This window comes from Heterodontus francisci, chromosome 3 (assembly GCF_036365525.1).
Source record: "Heterodontus francisci isolate sHetFra1 chromosome 3, sHetFra1.hap1, whole genome shotgun sequence".
NCBI lineage: Eukaryota > Metazoa > Chordata > Chondrichthyes > Heterodontiformes > Heterodontidae > Heterodontus > Heterodontus francisci.
In genome coordinates this window covers 205380278-205397433 of record NC_090373.1, presented here as the reverse complement: position 1 = coordinate 205397433, position 17156 = coordinate 205380278, and the positions used below count along the sequence as shown (strand labels likewise).

Sequence of the window (17156 nt, the reverse complement as noted above, 5' to 3'; positions counted from 1 at the left end):
TATGTTGGCTCCCTGGTGCGAGGGTCAAGGATGTCTCGGAGTGGTTGCAGGACATTCTGAAAGGGGAGGGTGAGCAGCCAGAGGTCGTGGTCCAGATTGGTACTAACGACATAGACAGGAAAAGAGATGAGGTCCTGCAAAGTCAATATAGGGAGTTAGGCAGAAGGTTAAAAAGCAGGACCTCTAGGGTTGTAATTTCAGGATTACTCCCTGTGCCACGTACTAGTGAGGGTAGGAATAGGAGAATTAGGCAAATGAAGTGCTGGTGTAGGCGGGAGGGCTTCAACTACTTGGATCATTGGGATCTCTTCTGGTGCAGAGGTGACCTGTACAAGAAGGACGGGTTGCATCTAAACTGGAGGGTGACCAATATCCTTGCAGGGAGGTTTGCTCGCACTACTCGGGAGGGTTTAAACTAGTCTTGCAGGGAGCCAAAGTAGGAGTCTCTCAGATGAGATAGTTGAGGCAAATGTAGAGGTTAAAGCAAGCAAGTCCAGTAGGCAGGCCGGGCAGGGGCAGGACAGGGAGCGTGGAAGGTCTGATAGGCTAAAATGCATTTACTTTAATGCAAGAAGCCTTACAGTAAGGCAGATGAACTCAGAGCATGGATCGGTACATGGGATTGTGATATTATAGCTATTATGGAAACGTGGTTGAGGGATGGGCAGGACTGGCAGCTCAATGTTCTGGGGTACCGATCTTTCCAGCGTGACAGAGGTGGAGGTAAGAGAGGAGGGGGAGTTGCACTATTGATTAGGGAGGACATCACGGCAGTACTTAGAGAGGATATCCCGGGGGGAATGTCCAGCGAGGCCATATGGGTAGAACCTAGAAATAAGAAAGGGGTGATTACTTTGATGGGATTGTACTATAGGCCCCCCAATAGTCAGAGGGAAGTGGAGGAGCATATATGTAGGGAAATCACAGATAGGTGTAGGAATTATAGGGTTGTAACAGTAGGTGATTTTAACTTCCCTAATATTGACTGGGACTGTCTTAGTGCCAAGGGATCAGATGGGGAAGAATAAGCAGTATGTGGATGGCCCTACTAGAGAAGGGGCTACACTCGACCTCCTCTTAGGAAATGAAGATGGGCAGGTGTTTGATGTGTCAGTGGGGGAGCACTTTGGGACCAGTGACCATAACTCTATTAACTTCAAGATAGTTATGAAAAAGGATAGGACTGGTCCTCAGGTTGAAGTCCTAAATTGGGGGAAGGCTAATTTCGATGGCATCAGACAGGAACTCTCAAAAGTTGAATGGGAGAAGCTGTTTACAGGTAAAGGGACGTCTGGCAAGTGGGAGGCTTTTAAAAGTGAGACAGGAAGAGTTCAGGGCCGGCATGTTCCTGTTAGATGGAAGGGCAAGGCTGGCAAGTTTAGGGAACCTTGGTTGACGAGGGATATTGAGGGTCTGCTCAGGACAAAGAAGGAGGCAAATGTCAGGTATAGGCAGCTGGGATCGAGCGAGTCCCTCAAGGAGTATAGGGGATGTAGGAGTACACTTAAGAAGGAAATTAGGAGGGCGAAAAGGGGCCATGAGATTTCCCTGGCAGATAAGATAAAGGAGAATCCTAAAAGATTCGATAAGTATATTCAGAGTAAAAGGGTAGCTAGGGAGAGAGTAGGTCCTCTTAAGGATCTGTGTGGTAATCTATGTGTGGAGCCACAGGAAATGGGCGAGGTCTTAAATGAATATTTCTCGTCCCTATTTACCGTGGAGAAGGTCATGGAAGCTCGTGAGTTCAAGGGAGGGAACACCGATATCCTGGAGCATATCAACATTACAAAGGAGGAGGTGTTGGAGGTTTTGAAACGCATTAAGGTGGATAAATCCCCAGGGCCTGACCAGGTGTGTCCTTGGATGCTATGGGAAGCGAGGGAGGAGATTGCTGGGGCCCTGGCAGAGGGTTTTGTATCATCGTTAGCCATGGGTGAGGTACTGGAAGACTGGAGGATAGCTAATGTTGTGCCTTTATTTAAGAAGGGCAGCAGGGATAAGCCAGGGAACTACAGGCCGGTAAGCCTGACATCAGTGGTGGGAAAGTTTATTTATTTATTTAGAGATACAGCACTGATTGGAACAGCAGTTATTGGAAGGGATTCTGAGAGACAGCATTTATATGCATCCGGAAAGGCGTGGTCTGATTAGGAATAGTAAGAACAAAGAACAGTACAGCACAGGAACAGGCCATTCGGCCCTCCAAGCCTGCGCTGATCTTGTTGCCTGTCTAAACTAAAACCTTCTGCACTTCCGGGGACCGTATCCCACTATTCCCATCCTATTCATGTATTTGTCAAGATGCCTCTTAAACGTCGCTATCGTACCTGCTTCCACCACCTCCCCCAGCAGCAAGTTTCAGGCACTCACCACCCTCTGTGTAAAGAACTTGCCTCGCACATCCCCTCTAAACTTTGCCCCTCGCACCTTAAACCTATGTCCCCTAGTAACTGACTCTTCCACCCTGGGAAAAAGCTTCTGACTATCCACTCTGTCCATGCCACTCCTAACTTTGTAAACCTCTATCATGTCGCCCCTCCACCTCCGTCGTTCCAGTGTAAACAATCCGAGTTTATCAAAACTCTCCTCATAGCTAATGCCCTCCAGACCAAGCAACATCCTGGTAAACCTCCTCTGTACCCTCTCTAAAGCATCCACGTCCTTCTGGTGGTGTGGCGACCAGAATTGCATGCAATATTCTAAGTGTGGCCGAAGGTTCTGTACAGCTGCAGCATGACTTGCCAATTTTTATACTCTATGCCCCGACCGATGAAGGCAAGCATGCCGTATGCCTTCTTGACTACCTTATCTACCTGCATTGCCACTTTCAGTGACCTGTGGACCTGTACGCCCAGATCTCTCTGCCTGTCAATACTCCTAAGGGTTCTGCCATTTACTGTATACTTCCCACCTGTATTAGATCTTCCAAAATGCATTATCTCACATTTTTCTGGATTAAAATCCATCTGCCATTTCTCCGCCCAAGTCTCCAACCGATCTATATCCTGCTGTATCCTCTGACAATCCTCATCACTATCAGCAACTCCACCAACCTTTGTGTTGACCGCAAACTTACTAATCAGACCAGCTACATTTTCCTCCAAATCATTTATATATAATACAAACAGCAAAGGTCCCAGCACTGATCCCTGCGGAACACCGCTAGTCACAGCTCTCCATTCAGAAATACACTCTTCCACTGCTACCCTCTGTCTTCTATGACCGAGCCAGCTCACCTCTGATCCCGTGTGACTTCACCTTTTGCGGGACCTAGTCATAGGCCTTGCTAAAGTCCATATAGACAACATACACTGCCCTTCCTTCATCAATCATATTCGTCAATTCCTCAAAAAACTCAATCAAGTTAGTGAGACACGATCTCCCCTTCGAAAACCATGCTGCCTCTCGCTAATAAGTTCATTTGTTTCCAAATGGGAGTAAATCCTGTCCCGAAGAATCCTCTCTAATAATATCCCTACCACTGACGTAAGGCTGACCGGCCTATAATTTCCTGGATTAACCTTGCTACCTTTCTTAAACAAAGGAACAACATTGGCTATTCTCCAGTCCTCTGGGACCTCACCTGTAGCCAATGAGGATGCAAAGATTTCTGTCAAGGCCCCTGCAATTTCTTCCCTTGCCTCCCTCAGTATTCTGGGGTAGATCCCATCAGGCCCTGGGGACTTATCTACCTTAATGCTTTGCAAGACGCCCAACACCTCCTCCTTTTAGATAACGACATGACCCAGACTATCTACACTCCCTTCCCTAGACTCATCATCCACCAAGTCCTTCTCTTTGGTGAATACTGATGCAAAGTACTCACTTAGTACCTCGCCCATTTCCTCTGGCTCCACACATAGATTCCCTTCTCTGTCCTTGAGTGGGCCAACCCTTTCTCTGGTTACCCTCTTGCTCTTTATATACGTATAAAAAGCCCTGGGATTCTCCTTAATCCTGTTTGCCAATGACTTTTCATGACCCCTTTTAGCCCTCCTGACTCCTTGCTTAAGTTCCTTCCTACTTTCTTTATATTCCTCAAGGGCTTCGTCTGTTCCCAGCCTTCTAGCCCTTACGAATGCTTCCTTTTTCTTTTTGATTAGGCTCACAATATCCCTCGTTATCCAAGGTTCAGCATGGCTTTGTGCGTAGGAAATCATGTCTCACGAATTTGATTGAGTTTTTCGAGGAGGTGACCAAGAGGATTGACGAGGACAGGGCGATGGACGTTGTCTACATGGACTTTAGCAAGGCCTATGACAAGGTCCCGCATGGTAGGCTGTTCCAGAAGGTTCAAACAAATGGGATCCAGGGTGAGCTAGTAAATTGGATACAAAATTAGCTTGGTGATTGGAGGCAGAGGGTGGTAGTGGAGGGTTGTTTTTCAGATTGGAGGCCGGTGACCAGTGGTGTGCTGCAGGGATCGGTGCTGGGCCTTCTGTTGTTTGTCATATATATTAATGACTTGGATGTGAATGTAAGGGGCATGATTAGTAAGTTTGCAGATGACACCAAAATTGGTGGTATAGTGGACAGTGAAGAAGGTTGTCTAAGGTTACAACAGGATATAGATCAACTGGGACAGTGGGCAAGGGATTGGCAAATGGAATTTAACGCAGACAAGTGTGAAGTGATGCATTTTGGGAAGTTAAACCAGGGCAGGACATATACAGTGAATGGCAGGGGAGTGTTGTTGAGCAGAGAGACCTTGCGGTGCAAGTACATAGTTCCCTAAAATGGCAACACAGGTAGACAGGGTGGTGAAGAAGGCGTATGGCATGCTTGCCTTCATTGGCTGAGGCAATGAGTACAAGAGCTGGGATGTCATGTTACAGTTCTACATGATGTTGGTTCGGCCGCATTTGGAGTAGTGTGTGCAGTTCTGGTTGCCGCACTACAGGAAAGATGTGATTAAGCTAGAGAGGGTGCAGAAAAGATTCACAATGATGTTGCCTGGTTTGGAGGGCTTGAGTTATAAAGAGATTGGATAGGCTGGGTCTGTTTTCCCTGGAGCGAAGGAGGCTGAGAGGGGACATGATTGAGGTATATAAAATTATGAGAGGCAGAGATAGGGTAGATAGCCAGAGTCTGTTTCCCATGGTAGGGGTGACTAAAACTAGAGGGCATGTATTTAAGGTGAGAGGGAGGAGGTTTAAAGGGGATCAAAGGGGTAAATTTTTCACACGAAGAATTTTGGGTATCTGGAATGAGCTGCCTGAGGAGGTGGTGGAGGCAGGAACAGTAGCAACATTTAAGAGGCATCTGGACAGGTACTTGAATGAGCAAGGCATAGAGGGCTAAGGAATTAATGCAGGCAGATGGGATTAGTATAGATAGGCATTATGGTCGGCATGGACGCGGTGGGCCGAAGGGCCTGTTTCTATGCTGTACGACTCTATGACTATGAGTGTCATCAGCATACATGTGAAAACTAACATCATTCTTTCAGATGATGTTGCTGAGGGGCAGCACATAGATGAGAAATAGAAGGGAGCCAAGGATAGATCCTTAGGGTACACCAGAGGTAATGGTGCAGGAGCTGAAGAGAAGCCATTGCCAGTGATTCGCTGGCTCTGATTAGATAAGAATGGAGCCAGGTGAGAGCAGGCCCACCCAGCAAGATGACAGTAGAGAGGCATTGGAGGAAGATGATGTGGTCAACCGTGTCAAAGGCTGCAGACAGGTTGAGAAGGAGGAAGAGGAGGAAATGTTTACCTTTGTCACAGTCACATAGGACGTCATTTGTGACTTTGATAAGAATTGCTTTGGTACTGTTGCAAGGGTGGGAAACCTGATTCAAACATGGGATCCACAAAAGATGGGCACAGACTTGGAAGGCAACAACACATTCAAGGACTTTGGAGAGGAATGGGGGGTTGGAGATGGGGTGGTAGTTTGCAAGGATGTCCCATGTCCCAGTTCTGAAGAAGGGTCAACGACCTGAAATGTTAACTCTGCTTCTCTCTCCACAGATGCTGCCAGACCTGCTGAGTTTTTCCATGACTTTCTGTTTTTATTTCAGATTTCCAGCATCCGTAGTATTTTGCTTTTATTATAGTAGGGTCATGTGTTGGTTTTTTGAGGTGAGGTGTGATGATGGCAAATTTAAATGAAAGAGGGATAACTCGTGAAGAGTGAAAATCATCAGCAATATAGAAACATAGCAACATAGAAAATAGGAGCAGGAGTAGGCCATTCGGCCCTTCGGGCCTGCTCCACCATTCAAAAAAGCTCATGGCTGATCGTCTATTTCAGTACCCTGTTCCTGCTTTCTCCCCATATCCCTTGATCCCTAACATCCCTTGATCAGCTAACATTGTAGCCAGGAAGGGAAGCTGGCTGGTCAAGAATTTAGTGGGAATAGGGTCGAGGGAACAGGAGGTGGAGATAGGTGACAGACAAGATGAGCTCGGACAGGACATGTGGGGAGATGGATGAGAAACTAGAGAAAGATGTGAGTTCAGGGCTAAAACGGGGGGAGCTTTAGAAGTGGGGCTGAGTGGGATTGTGGTTAGGAGGAACGCAGCAGAGACAGCTGATCAGATAGTCTTGATCATAGTGACAAATGAGCTCCTTGTGTTTATTATCCATAAGTATAAGTCTATGTTTTATAATGAAAACAACTTTAGCCAACAACTAGTGATACAATGGCTAAATATTGAAGATTAATTAACTCGGTGTCACCCTCACAGCAGGATGACAGTTAGGTGGTGGATTTCTGCAGGGGTTCTCCTGTTCATTCCCTGTTACTTGGTGGTCAGGAGAAGTTGGAGTGTTCCTCCTGGTTTCACAAGGATCCCTTGGACCTCTGGATTTCCCCTGTCCCCTGATCTTTGCCAATCAACTGCTTGCTACATCTCGCTGCGGACCTTTTCAGCTGGACCCCCAAAGGCAGACTGACCCCTAGTGGCAACCTGAGCCTCAAAGACTTTCCACTCATGCCAGCTGTTGAGGTTATTCTCGCTGGCTATAAGTGGGAGTCAGTGTCGAGGCAAAGCAAGATTTTTTCAACCATTCACTCTACTAATAATTTACAGCATTCTCTTTATACCATCGACATCTACATAAGTTAACATGGTTAAATCCGTGACAAAGCGTCGGCGATAACATGATTTTTCCCCGATAGATGTACAATTCTTAGATGATAAGGCTGTGACAACAGACTCCATCTAAAGATTCTAGCATTTTCGTTTATAAACTTTTCCACAGATGTTTATAGGGTTTAGCAAAATTTGGAGCAGCCAACACTGGTTCATCAGTTAAGATTGCCTTTAGCTTTTCAAAAGCTGCCTGGCATTCATCTGACCATACCACTTTGTTTTATTTTGTAGCAAGTCGGTTAACAGAGCAATTTCATACAAATTTCCAGTAAAAACTGCACATCCCTAAAAACCTCATTATTTCCGATTTAGATTTCGGGATAGGGAACTCCATTAAGGCTTGTACCTTTGCCGTTTTTGGCAATACCTGACCTTGCCCCACTATGTGTCCGAGGTAAGTTACTCTTGCCTTTCCAAATTCACTTTTTCCCAAATTTATCACTAAGTCCACGGCTTGTAATCTTTGAAACAGAATTTTTAGCTGGTTTAAGTGTTCTTGCTAAGTGTTTCTGTTTCTTCGTATGTCATCAAGATATACTACACAGTTGGGAACACTGGCTAACACCTGATTCATTAATCTTTGAAAAGTGGCTGGACATTTTTTAGTCCGAATGGCATCAGTTGGCACTGATAAAGCCCGACAGGTGTTACATAAGCTGATATCTCTTTGGCTCGAGGAGTCAAAGGAACTTGGCAGTATCCCTTTAAAAATCGATCTTGGTAAGAAACTTAGTGTGCCCACTCTGTCGATACAATCTTCTAAATGCGGAATTGGGTAGAAGTTGCCTTCGTTACCACATTGACTTTTCTATAATCTATACAAAAGCGGGTTGACCTGTCAAGTTTAGGTACTCGAGCTACTGGTGAACTCCAGCTACTTTGACTAGGTTCAATCAAATTGTTTTCCAGCAAGTACTGGATCTCTGCTTTCGCTTGGGCCTGTTTGCCTGGACTCAAACATATGAAAATGCGAATTAGGAGCAAGAGTAGGCCACTCGACCCGTCGTGCCTGCTCCACCATTCAATAAGTTCATGGCTGAACTGATTACTCCATATTTCCACCTAACATTGATAACCTTCCACCCCCTCACTTATCAAGAATCTATCTACCTCTGCCTTAAAAATATTCAAAGACTCTGCTTCCACTGCCTTTTGAAGAAGAGAATTCCGAAGACTTACGACCCTCTGAGAGAAAAAATTTCTCCTCATCTCTGTCTTAAATGCGTGACCCCTTTTAAACAGTGACCCCCTAGTTCAAGATTCTCCCACAAGGGGAAACATCCTTTCCACATCCACCCGATCAAGACACCTCAGGATCTTCTATGTTTCAATCAAGTCGCCTCCAGGGGATACAAGCCAAGCCTGTCTAACCTTTCCTCATAAGCCAACCCACCCATTCCAGGTATTAGTCTAGTAAACCTTCTCTGTACTGCCTCCAACGCATTTACATCCATCCTTAAATAAGGAGACCAGTACTGTACACAGTACTCCAGATGTGGTCTCACCAATGCCCTGTATAGCTGAGGCATGAACTCCCTACTTTTGTATTCAATTCCCCTCGCGATAAACGAAAACATTAACATAGAAACATAGAAAATAGGAGCAGGAGTAGGCCATTCGGCCCTTCGAGCCTGCTCCGCCATTCATGAGGATCATGGCTGATCATCCAACTCGGTAGCCTGTTCCCGCTTTCGCCCCATACCCTTTGATCCCTTTAGACCCAAGAGCTGTATCTAACCCCTTCTTGAAAACATACAATGTTTTGGCCTCAACTGCTTTCTGTGGTAGCGAATTCCACAGGCTCACCACTCTCTGGGTGAAGAAATTTCTCCTCATTTCAGTCCTGAAAGGTTTACCCCGTATCCTTAGACTCTGACCCCTGGTTCTGGACTCCTCCACCATCGGGAACATCCTTCCTGCATCTACCCTGTCAAGTCCTGTTAGAATTTTATAGGTTTCTATGAGATTCCACATCACTCTTCTGAACTCCAGCGAATATAATCCTAACCGACTCATCTCTCCTCATACGTCAGTCCCACCATCCCAGGACTGAGTCTTGTAAACCTTCGCTGCACTCCCTCTATAGCAAGAACATCCTTCCTCAGATAAGGAGACCAAAACTGCACACAATATTCCAGGTGTGGCCTCACCAAGGCCCTGTATAATTGCAGCAAGACATCTCTGCTCCTGTTCTCGAATCCTTGTGCTATGAAGGCTAACATACCATTTGCCTTTTTTACTGCCTGTTGCACCTGCATGCTTACCTTCAGTGACTGGTGTACGAGAACACCCAGGTCTCACTGCATATTCCCCTCTCTCAGTTTCGCCAGATAATAATCTGCCTTCCTGTTTTTGCTACCAAAGTGGATAACCTCACATTTATCCACATTATACTGCATCTGCCATGTATTTGCCAACTCACTCAACTTGTTCAAATCACCCTGAAGCCTCTCTGCATCCTCCTCACAACTCATCCTCCCACCCAGTTTTGTGTCATCTGCAAATTTGGAGATATTACATTTAGTTCCCTCATCAAAATCATTAATATATATTGTGAATAGCTGGGGTCCTAGCACCGATCCCTGCGGTACCCCACTAGTCACTGCCTGCCATTCAGAAAAAGACCCATTTATCCCTAGTCTTTGTTTCCTGTCCGCCAAACAATTTTCTATCCATCGCAAAACACTACATTCTATTAGCTTTCCTAATTACTTGTTGTACCTGCATACTAACCTTTTGCGATTCACGCACTAGGACACCCAGATCGCCTGGCCAGTGACGCCCACATCCCATGAATGAATAAAAAAAAAGATCCCTCTGCATCTCAGAGCTCTGCAATCTCTCACCATTTAGATAATACGCTTCTTTTTTATTCTTCCTGCCAAAGTGGACAATTTCACACTTTCCTACATTATACTCAAGTGGTAAGGATGTTGTTTTAAACTCTTTTAAACATTGTGAAAAGCCTGGTTAGGTTTTCACGCTATTTTACTTCTAAGTGCAAAAGCATATTGTCTAATTTTCCTAGCCATTCAGTATTCGCTAATCTGATAGTTGGAAGCTCAACCTGAGAATTTCCTAGGCCTGCTTTTGCCTCATCCTCACTATCCTTTTCCTTCTCAACAGTCTCGATTACCTGACATACCTTTACTGGCTTATCCTCCTCCCTGTGGTAATATGCTTTAGCATATTGCGGTGACACAACTGGTTCTTCTTCCAGTGTTCAGGGGTGTCAATCAAGTAATCTACCTTATCCACTCTTGATCCTTCTATATGGGCCACTGAACCGTGCTTTTAATGGTCTCCCTGTAACGGTAACAACATGAATACTTCATCCCCTGGCTGAAAATCGGTGGCTTTTGCATTCTTGTCTGCCCATTTTTCATATTAGCTTGAGATGCTTGAAGGTGTTCCTGAGTCACACCACAAGCTTTTGTGAGCCTTTCCAGGAACACAGACACATAGTCTATTATCAAAGATTCATTCATTCTTCCAAGAATCTGTCTTTTATGAGTTTTAGAGGACCTCTTACTTCATGTCCGTAAACCAATTGGAAAGGACTGAAGCCTGTAGACCCATTCGGTGAGTCTCTGGTGACAATTGAAAGAAAGTCTAGTCCTTTATCCCAGTCATGTGGATATTTGTGACATTATGTTCAAATCATTGTTTTGAGAGTTTGGTGAAATTTCTCTAAAGCTCCCTGTGACTGTGGGTGATATGCTGAAGATTTCAATTGTCTAATTCACAAATTGCCCATGACTTCTTGAAATATCCTCGACATGAAATTAGAACCTTGATCTGATTGAACTTCGAGTGGTAACCCATATCTCGTAAAGAATTGGGTTAACTTTTCTACTACTATTCTAGCAGTAATTGTCCTCAAAGGAATGGCCTCTGGGAATCGAGGAACCATATCCATGATAGTAAGTATGTATTGATGTCCCGCTTTTGTTTTTGTCCTACATAGTTTACTAATACCCTGCTAAATGGTTCCTCACTCACTGGTATGGGAACTAGTAGTGCTGGTTTTATGGTAGGTTGTGGTTTTCCCACCATTTGACAGGTATGGCATGTCCTATAAAATTGTCTCACATCCTTTGAAAGAGCTGGCCAGTAATAATATAAAAGCAAAATACTGCGGATGCTGGAAATCTGAAACAAAAACAAGAAATGCTGGAATCACTCAGCAGGTCTGGCAGCATCTGTGGAAAGAGAAGCAGAGTTAACGTTTCGGGTCAGTGACCCTTCTTCGGAACTTCGGTCTGCTATTCTCTCAGTCAGAGTCTTTTCCTCTGCACTAACTTTGCATACCCCAACAAGTCCTATGGGTTTACCTCGCAATTTCCAGCACTCTGAACGAAGATGACCCATTTTGTGGTAATGATAACACTTCAGCTTGCGAACCGCACCTCTACCCTCAGCACCTTCCTTTCTGACCTGAGGAGATGATCCTGGGGCATTCCCAGCTCTTCCTTCTTGCCCCCGGCTACTTGCCTTCCTTTTACTCTCCCATTTTCTATGCTTCTTGGGGTTAGGGGGGTGACGGAAAAAAGGTTTAGGCTTATTCACAAGCTCAAAATCATCAGCAATTTCTGCTGCTTGCCCAGCTTCAGGTTATCTATATGAGTTCTCACTACAGATGGAATGGAGTTTTTAAACTCTTCTAAGAGAATCAACTCCCGATGGTTCTCAAATGTGGTTTCCACCTTTAATGCCCATATCTAATGATCCAAATTATTTTGCTTCACCCCCTCAAATTCTAAATATGTCTGCCCAGCCAATCTCCATAAGTTCCTAAACTTCTGACGGTAAGCTTCAAGGACAAACTCATATGCAGCAAGAATAGCCTTTTTTGCCATCTCAATCTGCAGAAGCCTCTTCAGGAAGCATAGCATAAACGTCATGAGCTCTGCATACCAACCTGCTTTGTATAAGCAATGTCCAACTTTCCTTCGGCCATTTCATCTGTTTGGCTATTTTTTCCAAAAGATATGAAAAATGCCTCTACGTTCCTTTCCTCGAACTTAGGAAGAGCTTGAATAAATTTAAACAGCTTTTCACTGGGTCCTGAGCTAAATTCAGATTTTTCCTGACCTTCATTTTCCCGTTGTCTTAGTTCCATCCCTTTTAACCTAAATTCCCTCTCTTCTCTTTCACTTTTTCTCTTAAGTTCAAGTTTTCTTATTGCTATTGCTTTTTCTTTTTCAACCTCAAGTTTTTTTTATTTCTTGTTGAATCCTAGCCAATACCACTGCATCACTCTCTGACCTACTACTTTCTTGTTCCTCGTATTCCCCTTCTTCTTCGTCTTCTTCTAATTCCAGATGTTGGGCTATTATGTAAATTATTGCTGCTTTTTTGGCATCTGATTTCAATTTTAACCCCAATTTTGCTGCCAATTCTTTTAATTTATTCTTAGTTAAAGTTATCAAGTCACTGAGGGAAACACTCTCTTTCCCAAAAACTCTGCTGCAACTGCTAATGCGATTACTATGGTATCGACTGTACCTTATTATACAAGAGACTTGGTTCCTTTTATTTCTTCGTAATTGACGTTAGATTTAGATCCCAACAATCGAGTTTCCAATTGATATGATCCCAGAAGTGAGAGCAATTAATATGATGCCAGCCGCAAGACCACGATTTGTATATTATCCCAGAAATCAGCAATTAATATGATGCCAAATGCGAGCCCTCCAAATTAGTCTGATTTAGATTCCAGACGCGAGCTGCTTAATTAAAATATGATTCGACCGCTGATGAGCCCACAATTAAAATATATGATTCTGATTCACTTCAGTCCCATTGCTGCATAGGTTGCATCATATATCCTTAAGCTTTCCAAATCGAAGAAAGCAGCGGTCGAAGTGAAACAATCTAGTAACCCTCGAATGAAGCGAACCAAACCAGGTATCTTTAGATATCAGCAAATTAACTATTTATTAAAATAACTAAAATCTTAAACACTATTCAGATAAACCAATATAACTTCTTATTTAAAAATCTAACTCCTGCATTCGCATACATATACTCAAACGAACAGTAGTTTGGTTTTTAATTAGCTGCCCGAAAAAATAGAAAAAACAATAGTCTTTGCAGATTACCCTTCCAATGAACGGTCTTCTGATACAACACAGTCAAAGTTCACTTGCAGTCTTCCAAGGTCCAATGAGAAAAAGATCCTTCCAGAGACAGGGGTTCAACAGTTCAGTTTGGCAGTTGTAGTATTAAACTCTTCTTTTTCCAGCGATGAACACAGCAGATCAACAATTTGTTATTTCTTTAAGGAATTAATTTGGCTTGAAGCTTTTTAGAAGTTTGAAAGAGAAACTACCCAGGGTCTAAACTGACTTAGAGAGAGAGAGCTCCTATTTCCTTCACATGCTGGATCAGTCTGTCAACTAAGTGTCTCTGCTAGCCAGTTTCAAAGTCAAAATAGATACATTGAAGCCCTATTCTCCCTCTCTGTATGGTTGTTGCCGAGCAACCAAAATGCACTTTCGCCCACTGACTCTGGATCTTGCTGCCTTAAAGATGTACTGATGTTTTACACTGCAATACTTCCCAAGGAGAAAATAAACAAGATTGTGACATCAGTGGGGTTAGCAGACAAGAATGCAGACATTATTCCCACCCAAGATTTTTCCACTTCCAAAAATGCAGGCACCATGACATGCAGCAAACCTGATGTCCCTTGTGGTGGCTTGGAAAAACCCAATGACGTGACAGCTTCTTGTTCTGGAAAATCAGTTCTACAGGAAGGGTCATCCCTATTCTTGCAGCTGATGATATAACTGTCAGAACATTTCTTGTGAAGTGGAGGTGGTAAAGATCAATCTCATTTGATACATTGAGGAACATTTGCAGCATTCCATAAATTTAAGACATGGGTGGTGATGACTGTGGACAAAATGCCTCAGCTATTACTACACCAGCAAATTTGTGGGTGCCCACTGCTGACTCTGGCATGCCTTCCATTTTGCAATACTATATAAAGAATACATGCAGTGACTTGGATGCTTCTGAAGAACCAGCTAGCACACCAGTTAGTCAAGCCTTCACACAAATGCCACTGGGCCTCCTTTCACAACCTAGCTTGAGAGTTGGAGACTTCACAGACACTAATCATTTGTCAACATGAGGTATGTTCACCTCCAGCTACAGATGCAACTACTGACAGTTGAGCACAGAACATCCCTCCTGACATCCCTGTGGTAGTCCTTGTCTCCCTCCAAGCACCTCAGATGTGGGAACTCTCATTGGGAAACCCATTGGTGCTAATAAAAATGGTGAGGGCAAAAATATATAAAACTATTGGTACAAAGTTCACGAGAACTTTATTGCGGCAGAATTTTTTTTGAAGAGAAACCATCCGGGAACAGCCTAAAAATGTTGAATGAATCATCTAAACTACCTACTTCTGCATACAATTCAGTGCCCAGAATTCTCGAACGCCCGTTTATATCATTGAGAATTCGAAGTGTCCTATGACGTATTGTTACGTCACTGTTCCTGTCATTTGTAAATTCCCACATGTCAGCTGAGGGCTTCCTCCAGTTACCCATTTGATGGTCTCTGACCCCTTTTCAATGCACAGAAAACACCAAAAACTGGAAAATCAGCACCTTTATATCCTGATACACAATTATTGAATGAAAACAAGTTCCTCTATACCTGAGCAGACTGATCTGTGAGGCCTGTTCCCTCCAGGTCCAACACTTCCAGGGTCCGACTAGAAGCCACTGCAACTGCCAACATCCCAGCAATGTGATCACCTGCAGAAGGAACAGCAGAAACTGAATACAGCCAGGGAATTGTGGAGAAATACAATGGCTTGGATTTCAAGGCCAGCAGCGAAGCAATGGCGCTCCTCGTTGAGTTTGAAAAAAGCTGCCCACAAAGATCTAGCATTCTCTGTGGCATAGATTTCCCCTTTGTCGACATCAGTTTGAATCTGCTGCTGGCAAGGGGATTTGCAAGCGTCCAGCAACATTGATGTCATCAAGCAGGGGAAGCAGCCAATCACATTGACATATTCTCACACACAGCAAATCAGGAAGTAAAATACATTAAATTTATCATTTATCATTAACATTTTACAGACTGCAAAATTGAAATATCAAACAAACTTTAAAAAATTTAAAAATAAGTGAGTTTTGATCATAGCAGAGAAATCTGACATTTTCCAAAATATAAAACTAGGTTGTTCAGAGCCAGTGAGACTGTTCAGTAGGAATTATGAAGTTGGTACTCTGTTGAAAACCCAGTTTTTTTTAATACATTCATGGGATGTGGGCATCAATGGCTTTGCCAGCATTTATTGCCCATCCCTCATTGCCCTTCAGAAGGTGGTGAGCTGCTTCTTGAACCGCTGCAGTCCATGTGGGGTAGGTACACCCACAGTGCTGTTAGGGAAGGGAGTTCCCGGATCTTGACCCAGCGATATAGTTCCAAGTCAGGATGGTGTGTGGCTTGGAGGGAACTTGCAGCTGGTGATGTTCTCATGCATCTGCTGCCCTGTCCTTATAGGTGGTAGAGATCCCGGGTTTGGAAGGTGCTGTCTAAGGAGCCATGGTGCATTCCAGCGGTGCATCTTGTAGATGGTACACACTGCTGCCACTGTGCGTCGGTGGTGGAGGGACTGAATGTTTGTAGATGGGGTGCCGATCAAGTGGGCTGCTTTGTCCTGGATGGTGTTGAGCTTCTTGTGTGTTGTTGGAGCTGCACCCATCCAGGCAAGTGGAGAGTATTCCATTACACTCCTGATTTGTGCCTTGTAGATGGTGGACAGGCTGTGGGGAGTCAGGAGGTGAGTTACTCACTGCAGAATTCGTAGCCTATGACCTGCTCTTGTAATCATGGTATTTATATGGCTACTACAGTTCAGTTTCGAGAAACTCCCAAGATTGTTGATAGTGGGGGATTCAGCGATGGTAATGCCATTGAATGTCAAGGGGAGATGGTTACATTCTCTCTTGAAGGAGATGCCTGGCACTTGTGTGGCAAGAATAATACTTGCCACTTATTAGCCCAAGCCTGGATATTATCCAGGTCTTGCTGCATTTCAACACAGACTGCTTCAGGATCTGAGGAGTCGCGAATGGTGCTGAACATTGTGCAATCATCAGAGAACATCCCCACTTCTGACCTTATGATTGAAGGAACGTCATTGATGAAGCAGCTGAAGATGGATGGGCCTGGGACACTACCCTGATGAACTCCTGCAGTGATGTCCTGGAGCTCAGATGATTGACCTCCAACAACCATCTTCCTTTGCGCTAGGTATGACTCCAACAAACGAAGAGTTTTCCCCCTGATTCCCATTGACTCCAGTTTTGCTCGGGCTCCTTGATGCCATACCCGGTCAAATGCTGCCTCGAGGTCAAAGGCATCTCTCACCTCACCTCTTGAGTTCAGCTCTTTTGTCTGTGTTTGAACTAAGGCTGTAATAAGGTCAGGAGCTGAGTGGCCCTGGCAAAACCCAAACTGAGCGTCACTGAGCAGGTTATCAGCAAGTGCTGTTTGATGGCACTGTTGATGACACCTTCTATCACTTTACTGATGATTGAGAGTAGACTGATGGGGCAGTAATTGCCTGGTTGGACTTGTCCTGCCTTTTGTGTACAGGACATACCTGGGCAATTTTCCACATTGCAGGGCAGATGCCAGTGTTGTAGCTGTAATGGAACTGCTTGGCGAGGGGCGCGGCAAGTTCTGGAGCACCAGTCTTCAGTTGCCAGAATGTTGTCAGGGCCCATAGCCTTTGCAGTATCCAGGGCCTTCAGTCATTCCTTGATATCATGTGGAGTGGATCGAATTGGCTGAAGACTGGCATCAGTGATGCTGGGGACTTCAGGAGGAGGCTGAAGATTGTTGCAAATGCTTCAGACTTATCTTTTGCACTGATGTGCTGGGCTCTCCCAACATTGAGGATGGGGATATTTGTGGAGCCACCTCCTCCAGTTAGTTGTTTAATACACCTGATTCAACAAGATGTAATATTTTCTAAGGTTTTACAGTGAGAGTAATAGCTTCAAATTGCAAACTCTCATCAGT

The 17156-nt window shown here is 44.4% G+C and overlaps 1 protein-coding gene across 1 annotated transcript in view; it reads right to left on the bottom strand.

Annotated features, from left to right (window-relative positions):
• The window catches only part of lrrc73 (leucine rich repeat containing 73), a 550518-nt gene that overhangs the window by 235063 nt on the left and 298299 nt on the right, over positions 1-17156 (bottom strand). The window contains exon 4 of the mRNA XM_068028166.1: positions 14775-14875. Coding sequence (XP_067884267.1) covers positions 14775-14875 — 101 coding nt within the window. The remainder of the gene's footprint in view (positions 1-14774; positions 14876-17156) is intronic.